This window comes from Zingiber officinale, chromosome 9B, assembly GCF_018446385.1.
Source record: "Zingiber officinale cultivar Zhangliang chromosome 9B, Zo_v1.1, whole genome shotgun sequence".
Taxonomy (NCBI): Eukaryota; Viridiplantae; Streptophyta; class Magnoliopsida; order Zingiberales; family Zingiberaceae; genus Zingiber; species Zingiber officinale.
The window spans coordinates 94087450-94096890 of record NC_056003.1 but is presented as its reverse complement, the minus strand read 5'-3'; the positions used below and the strand labels follow the sequence as shown (position 1 = coordinate 94096890).

The following is a 9441-nucleotide window of genomic DNA, read 5'->3' as shown; positions in this document are numbered from 1 at the left end:
TGTCAGTATAGTAAATACATATGAGAGTGTTAATATTGGATGAAAATCAATCGTGCTATATTGACACAAAGATTAATATCAAATAAATGGATGCGTAAATAAATCATTGCAAAACCAAGTAAAGAGAATATCTCTAACTTGTACCATTTAACAAGTAAGGATGGCTTACTATTAGGACACTTATGATTTAGAAAGGGGATTGAATAGCTCAGGGATTGAATAGCTCGCTTTACTTCTTTGACATTGAATGACAGCGAAAACTTGAAGTAAAATAAGCACGGTGCTAACTCTTTCGATTTTATTTGGTATTCACCTCTTTGAAATGACTAATCAAATGATCCACTCCTCACACACAATATCCACTATATATGAACACCTCATTCTTGAAAACTTTCCGGGGGCAGAGAAACCTTGTACAAATTTAAGCACAAGAATATCATAAGAAGAGCAAAATCAAATACAAAGGAAATTGAAAATGACTCTATAATAATGAAATCTTGCTTAGCTTGGTATTTTGTTGCTTGAAAATATCTCTTGAACAGTTAGAAATATAGTAACACTTTGCTTCAAACTTCTCAAGAACTGATGACTCATTCTCTTTTCGAAACCCTCTTTTCTAGGATTTGTTTTGGGCTGGAAAACACCTCCCAATGGATTGATCTTACCCCCAATCGATTGTCACGTCAGATCAATCGTTCAAAGGCTGGAGATTGACTCTTTTTCATCTATCTAATTGATTAGTAAGTTATACCTATAAGTACTCCGAACTAGTTTTGATGTAATCAAATGAGTTAAGTTAGGTCCTGTGTATTTGATATCTTGTGTCTAAGTATGTAGAGACTTAGGAACATAGCAAGACGAGCAGAAGACGCAGCGGACGGGAAGGATAGAACAGGAAGTGAGTGATCGAGTTTGATGCATCCTAGGAATGAGAAGTTGTGGAAGAGTACACCAGCAGGCGAGAAGGACGCCCACGACGCTTCTGAGGGATGAGAAGTCAGAGAGGAAGACTACTCGAGGAGAAGGCCGGAGTTGGGTTCTAGTGAGTCAAAGTCTGGATGGTTAGAGAATCACCCAAGCGACCGGAGTAGCAATCGAATAAGTCAACTCTGTCTTGACTTGTCCACGCTTGAACCAAGTCCAGGTGCTCGGATCACCTTGGGCTAGAACAAGCGTCTCTTTAAGAACATTGCTATGGATGTCGTTTGGAGTCCACGTTAGCAACACTCCAGACACCTGGATTGGTCTAGGCGCCCGAGTTCTGATAAAGTGTTATCTTCAAGTCGTTGGGAGCAGATAAGGTACACCGCTATGGAGCCTGGACCTACTCCAGGCGCCTAGAGTTACCACGTCAGCCAATGGACAAATTCGACTAGTAGGCTGTAAATAGAACCGTGGTCCTAGGAGTTTAACACAATACTTTCTGTACTTCATTTTCAACTTTATTTTTTATATTTACAATTCGTGCTTTCAAATGCTACACGGGGCTTCTCCACCTTAACTTTGCTCAAAGAAGGAAACTTTGCTAGTGTTTACATTGCCTTGGATTAGCAACCTTCTTGGTTGCAAACTAAGCAAATATCGATTGCCTAGTATTTCTTTATACGCATGTTCTTTTTATTTTTTTAAGTGTTTGTATTGTTGGTATAGCGGGGCTGACAAGAGGGGGATGAATTGCCTGTAAGACGAAAATAAAACCCCTTCTCGTTCTTTTGACTTGTATTAGTAGCACAATTCTAATTAAGCAACAACAATAGATGAGATAACAATTTAAAAGGAAAATAAGTAAGAGACTACGATTTTTACTTTGTTACCAAGGTGATTGTTAATCCAAGGCGATTGCAAAATTCTACTAAAAATGTCTCTTTTAATGAAGACATAGAAGTCTCTTACACTCTTTGAAAAGCTCAGAATGTATCATCTTAACGACCTAGGATTTTAGTAAATTGAGGATCGAAAAATGTTAATAGGAAAAAAGTATTTTAACTGGTTCAATTTACTTCGACACTTTAAATTATAAATTATATTTTAAAATTTATTATTCTATCAAATAAATATTATCAAGTAAATTATCACTAAAAATAAAAGTGAAATCCACATTTTTTTAAATATAAAATCTAAAATGAAATTTACTTTGTCAATTTTATAACCAAAATTGAATAAAGTAATCAATAATGAAATCTGTCAATAAAATTCACATAGTGATACTTAGGACGTACAATATTAACTTAAAAAAAAATCAATACTTAAAATATTTATCGAATAAATATTATGAAGTAAATTATCATTAAAATTAAAGTGAAATCCGTATTTTTTTAACATAAAAATTTAAAATGAAATTTAATTTATCAATTTTATAGCGGAAGTTGAATAATCACCTGAGTAATCAATAATGAAATCTATCAATAAAATTCACATATTGATACTTGGGAGGTACAATGTTAAATTAAAAAAAAAATCAATACTTAATCCTATAATAACTAATTCGAATAGATGTATCGATTATTTGAAAGGATGTGTCAGGCAGATCTAACGACAACAATTTATATAAAGGCTACATGTGAAAAATGACTTATTTAAAAGATGTATTAATTATCCAAATGAGTGTATGTATCTGTTAATGATTAATCGAAAAGGATGGCCAAAAAGTTGTCATTTTAAATGGTTCGACAAATAATTAGAGGTTGTCAATTATTCAAAAATGTGCCAACACATTCAAAGAGATTGATTATAGAAGTCGAAGAGGTATCAAAGAGTACATTATCAAAGGATTACCTTGACTACTAGACTATTATATTAACCCAGAAGGAGTGACTCAATTAGAACCTAATTAAAAGATACATCAATAAATTAAATTAAATAGAAGGCAATCTCATTATTATCTAAAGAAGAAAAAGCTAGCTACCTTGGTAATATTCTAGAAGATTTACTTACAAGATTTGCGCCCAAAGACAATTGAAAAGTTTAATATTTGTTAAATTTGACCTTGGTAATATTTTAGATCATGATCATCCATAAGATTAGAGTTAAGTTAAAGATGATTTATATAAAATAATTTATGATATAGTCAAAATATTTTTAGTAATTAAAGTTACGTGAGTGAAAATAAATATATATTTAAAGAAAAAAAAATAAAAACTATTATTTCGAGAGGACACACTATCCCCATGAACATAAATAATTATTATTTATTATATTTGGATAACTATCCACTGTTTTAAATGATGATTCTGTATTTCAATTAGAGATGGATTACTAAAATTTTAAAAAACCTTCTCCTCCAAAATCTCAAATATATAATATTGTTTTATATTATCAAAGTTCGTTGGAAGGTTAATTAGATTCCACCTTGTATTAATTTTATTATTTAATTTATATATGCTATTAGATTTCTTTAATTAATTGTTTTCCTTTTTGCAACGCAATTCAACTTAAAAAAAAAAACAAAGAAAGAAAAAGAGCAGAGCAAGTAGATAATTAAGGTGATCCGACTGACGCCAACTTAACAGTACGTCACGTACAACATAAAAACGAGGCTACGCACCATGCATGTAGCTAATTATTTATGCCTCGCGTCATTTTATTTAAAAACTATCCATGCATGGTTCCTGGTGAAGCCAACTAATTCTTAGTCGCCATGGAGATCTTCCTGTTCGTGGGTTCGGGGATGATCCATACAGGGCTGCCGTAGATGACGACGTGGCCATCGCGCTGCAGGACGAGGATGTACTTGCCCTCCGGGCCGTGGGTTTTGCTCTGCCAAACACCGTTTTTCTCATCGTTGAAGATGACGAGGTTTCCGTCGGTCTGCATGCGGGCGAAGCAGTTTTGGCCATTGTCGTTGGTGTTGGTGGCCCACAGTTGCTGGTCGTTGGGATCGATCAGCGCCAGGTTGCAGTCGGACTTCCGCATGATGAATTTATACCCCGCTTCGGTGAGGAATTCGTCGGCAAACAGTTTCTCGTCACCGAGGAGAACGTTGTTGGCCATGGAGGAAGGCAGGAAGAGGCCAAGGAGGAGAGCAGCAGAGAGCATGACAAGGACAGCCATGGTTAATTAAGCTATGGATATCACTCACTTCAGTAGTCAAGTGATTGCTTGTTTAGAGTATCATGCAACGCCCATCTATTTATAGATGAGGAGGTAATTAACTATCAGAATTGTTTTTCTTAAATTTATTTATTAAAATTGAAGCATTCGAAATTACTACAAAAGGTGATGTGCTTGTCCCAGCACCCTTGTCAATCTATCTCTAGACAAATATGAAGGAAAAAAATTACGGATGACTACTAACCATTAGTACAAGTAATCAAGGTATGAAAAAGAGTATACTCCTAAATTTCAATCCTAAGACCTAATAGAACAACATCCTATATCTTAACTTCATCACCCCGCTCTGAGGGGACTCCTTCACTACAATAAAATTCATATCAAGTGGTTGTGCTGTCGATAATCAAAGTAAATAATTTATCATGAATTTGTAGAGTATGACAAAACTAGCTAGGCAATAAATTAATGCTCCTTCACTTAAGGTTCTATTTGAAATGAGACTCATCTATTTCTAACCGTTCATACATATAGAAAAAAGAAAAGTTATTAACAAAAGACAAATATATATATATATATATATATATATATATTAACCATTCATATTGATGCGATGTTTATGTTTATGCTTATATGCTAGAGGAGTGATTAACTTCAACAGCACAAACACAATAGTAAGATTTTATTTAGTTCACAACCTTTCAAGTTGCTACTTCAAAACCTAGTCGAAGCATTCTATCACTAATAAATTTTCTCCTCGAAAATTTTTTGGAGATAGAAAAATCTCTTACAATCCCTATTCTTACAAATAATATTCTATTTGAAATGGCACTCATCTATTTCTAACCATTCATACAGATAAGATATAGAAAAAAAGAAGTAATTAACAAAAGACACACACATATATATATATATAAACCGTTCATACTGATGCGATGATGATGCTAGAGGAGCGAATGACTTCAACAGGACAAACACAATAGTAAGATTTTATTTAGTTCATAACCTCTCAAGTTGCTACTGTAAAAAACCTAGTCGATCGTAGCATTCTATCACTAATAAAATTTCTCCTTCTCGAATATCTTTCGGAGATAGAGAAATCTCTTACAATCCCTATTCTTACAAATAATATTATAACAAGAATACAAATATATAAATGCAAATACAATAAAAGTAAACTACTTTACAAGAAACTTACTATGATCACTAATACAAGAGGTAATCATAGGGTACCATGTGGTTAAGGAGAAGTTAATAATCTTATTGAATTGGTGGTCAAAGTCAATAGAAGATCGCTCCCCTGACTGCGCTCCACTCCCGACTCCATGCCACCCTGACTCCGTACTATTGAAAATAATAGGTAGAGGAAAGAAATAATATAAAGCTTTTTTGATCATCTTATTACAAAATCCAATAGGCTTATTTATACAAATTGTCCAAAACAATAATGAAAAGATTAAATAAGGCATACAATGGAAATAATTATAAACATAGTAATATAATAGACTTGGAAATATTATTTTTCCTATTTGATTCATGTCGATCTTGATTGTGTGTCAAATATAATAAATCTCAATTGATTGAAATCAATTAGAGATTATTACTATTATATTGTCATTACCCCTTGACAAACTCAACGGGAGTTCCTGAATGTTGAGTTTGAGTTCTAACTTGGTGAAATATTGTCTAAATAATGGCTTGATAAATATATCATCAATTTGATCTTCCGTAGAGATGTAAGAAACCGAAAGTTGTTGAGTCGCCACACGCTCGCGAACAAAATACAAATCAATCTCTACATGCTTGGTACAAGCATGAAAAATAGGATTTGCCGCAAGATAAGTCGCTCTAATATTATCACACCAATTTTAGGCGTAACGGTTGGGATTAAGTGTAATTCCGAAAGAAGAGATTGTAGCCAAATAATTTTTGATGTTGCATTAGCGATAGCTTTATATTCAGCTTCAGTACTTCAGCGAGAGACTGCAGGTTGCTTCATTAAAAGCTAGGAAACAAGATTTCGCTCAAGAAATATAGCATATCCACTAGTAGAATGTCTATCTTCGGGAGATCCAGCCCAACCTACATCACCGTACGCAATCAACTCTCGTGAAGATTGACGATATAAAAGAACACCATGTAGAATAGTATCTTTAAGATATCGAAGAAATCTCTTGACATCTTCCCAATGATATTCAGTAGGAGCATGCATAAATTGACAGGTACAATTCACAGCGAAAGTAATATCGGGTCATGTAATTGTGACATATTGTAGGACGCCAATAATACTACAGTAGATCTGGGGGTCAGACATTGAAGAGGAGGATGGTGTAGTGAAACTAACCTCAATGATTGGTGTAGAGATAGGAAGTGCACCATATTTTTAGCTCATTGTAGGAGTCCAGTAATATATATATTTGCTCTAAGAGATAAGACAACTTTCAGAATGTGAGAGAAATTCTATGCCAAGGGAAAAATGAGCGTATTGCCAAGATCTCGAATAGGACACTCTTGACAGAGAAGATGTAGTAAAGTAGTAATCCCGTTTTGATCACTACCAGTTATTAATATATCATCCACATAAATCAGAACAAATATTAAAAATTCCTCATAACATTTGTGGAATAGGGAAGAGTATATTTTTTAGTAAAAAAATCCATGAGTATGAAGTCAGGTAGATAAACGATGAAATCATGCACGAGGTGCTTGTCGGAGACCATATATAGACTTCTGAAGTTGACACATATGTGTTGGAAGTTGCGGGTGGATGAATCCAGGAGGTTGCTCCATATAAAAAGTTTCTTCAAGGTGTCCATAAAGGAAAGCATTGGAAACGTCTAATTAGTGTATTAACCAATTGGAGCTAATAGCTATAGATAGTAGTAATATGATAGTTGTAATTTTGATGATGGGACTAAAAGTATCATTGAAGTCAATACCTGACTGTTGATTAAAGCTTTTAGCAACAAAACGAGCTTTGTAACGTTCAATAGAACCATCTACATGACACTTAAATTAGTAAACCCATTTAGAGCCTGCAATATTCATAGATGGGGTACGAGGAACTAAGCTCCATGTTGCATTGTGAAGAAGAGCATCAAATTCTGTAGCCATCGCAACATGCCAATTTGGATCTTTGACTGCCTATGTAAAACTAGAAGGTTCAACAAAATTTGAAGAAGCAATAAGAGCACGTGGAAGAGGATAACGAGTGGAGACTGGTTGACATCGTGCATAAATATCGCTTAGAGGATGCATCTACCGAGAAATATCATCATCAGAGCTACTCGGAGATTAGTGGTCAGACATATGAGAATCAGAACTAGAGAGTGGATCACCACTAGCCGTTGAGTCTACAGGAACTTGTGGAGATGGAGTTGGACCCAAGATACCATCCCCCCTTGTACTTTCAATATGTCCTGATGAATCAATTTGTATGGCTTCTAGTATATTACTTGGTGATATTAGATAGTTGCCTTGATTATTGAAGGAGGATCTGAGGGAGCAACTGTAATAAAAAACAGAGATTCATTAAAAGTAACATGTAGCGAAATATATATCCGACTGATCGAAATATGGAGGCAACGGTACCCATGATGCAAATTACTATAACCAAGGAAAACACACTGTAAAGAGTGAGGATTTAAGTTGTGTTTAGAGTAAGGTCGTAGCCAAAGATAGCATGCGCAACTAAAGATACGAAAGAAGGAGTAATCTAGAAGACAATTATAAAGTCTTTCCAAGGGACATTTATTTTGAAATAGTGGAGTGGGTAAATGATTGATAAGGTAGACTGCGGTTTGGACGACATCATCCCAAAATTTAAGTGGAACCAAGACATAATTAAGAAGAGATAAGGCAATTTCAACCACATGACGATGTTTTCTCTTGGCGGATCCATTTTGTTCAAGAGTGTGGGGGCAAGAGACTCGATGGATGATGTCAGAGGAAGTAAGATGACGATGAAGCGCTTGAAACTCTCCACCCCAATCAGAATGAAGGGAGAGGATTTTACTATCAAAATAGCTCTCAACTTATTTTTGAAAGCGACAAAAAATATCAAAGAGATAAGACTTTCTTTTCATAGGAAAAATCCAAGTAAACTTGCTAAAATTGTCAATAAAAATAACATAATAAAGAAAATCTTGATTAGATAGAATAGGAGTAGGATCCCATATATCAGAGTGAATAATTTCTAAAGGAAAACTAGAAGTGCGAGAAGAAGACACAAAAGGTAATTTATGAGATTTTGCTTTCATGCAAGCTTCACATAAATGAGAAGAGGAGGTTAAAAAAATTGGTAAACCATAATGGTTAATGATATTATATGAACAACACGTAGAGACGGATGACTCAGACGTGCTTGCCAAGAAAATTTATCAGTGCGTTCTCTAACAAAAGCATTAGTATAAGTGGGTTGAAGATGATAAATGTCGTCTTTAATGCTTCCTCGGAGTAGAATATTTCCTATTATGGGATCCTTTACAAGACAATGATGAGGATGAAATTCAAAGAACACATTATTATCAAGAGCAAATTGACGCACAGAAAGTAAATTTTTGGTGATAGAGGGAACATGAAGAGTGTTGCGCATACGAAAAGTTCGACCATATGAGTTAAAAGATGTGTTTCCAATATGAGTAATTTCCAAACCTGAGCCATTATCTATTCGTACCATGTCGGGTCCATCATAAGGAGAAGCTTGTGTGTGAATATTATATTCTGGTGTAACATGATGAGTTGCTCCAGAATCCAGATTCCATCCTGGGTTCTCAATAGTCTATTATGTTAGGATCCTTCGTACGGCTAGAGAGGGGGGTGTGAATAGCCGACCCCAATCTTTCGCGTTTCTTCCTACGATTAGGTTAGTGCAGCGAAAATACAACGTAGAAAGAAAACAGGAGAAGAAAGACAAACCATATAACGAGGTTCGGAGATGAACTCCTACTCCTCGGCGTGTCTGTAAGGTGGACGAAACCTACCAATCTGTCGGTGGATGAGTCCCCGGAAACCCGGCTAATAGATACTCCTTGTGGGTGGAGAAACCTCACCACAATCTTTGCAACAGCAATAGGAGTACAAATAGGAACAAGAAAACAAGAACAGAAATGTAAACAACACTTGCTTGCCTTTGGTGAAGCAGTAGCTTCTCGGATCCAAGCCTAGCTAGAAAACCAGCAACAGGAAGAAGCTCACGCGAAGCTTTAGCACCCAACGAGCTCAACAAAGCTCAGCAGGAAGAAGAAGCAGAAGCTTCAGGCAGGAGAGAACTTCCAGAAGGAAGAAGAAGTAGCTGAAGGAGAGAGCTTCACCGAAGTCCTGTAGCCCTCTTTTATACCTGCGAAGAAGAAGAGCAGAGAACTAGCCGTTGCGTAGCAACGGCTAGAACCTGGA

General features: G+C 35.4%; 1 protein-coding gene across 1 annotated transcript; it reads right to left on the bottom strand.

Moving 5' to 3' along the window:
* Positions 1–3621: 3621 nt before the first annotated feature.
* On the bottom strand, positions 3622–4050 carry LOC122023174 (mannose-specific lectin-like). The gene has a single exon (XM_042581257.1). The coding sequence runs from the start codon at positions 4048–4050 to the stop codon at positions 3622–3624; it is 429 nt and encodes a 142-aa protein (XP_042437191.1).
* Between the last annotated feature and the right edge of the window lie 5391 nt (positions 4051–9441).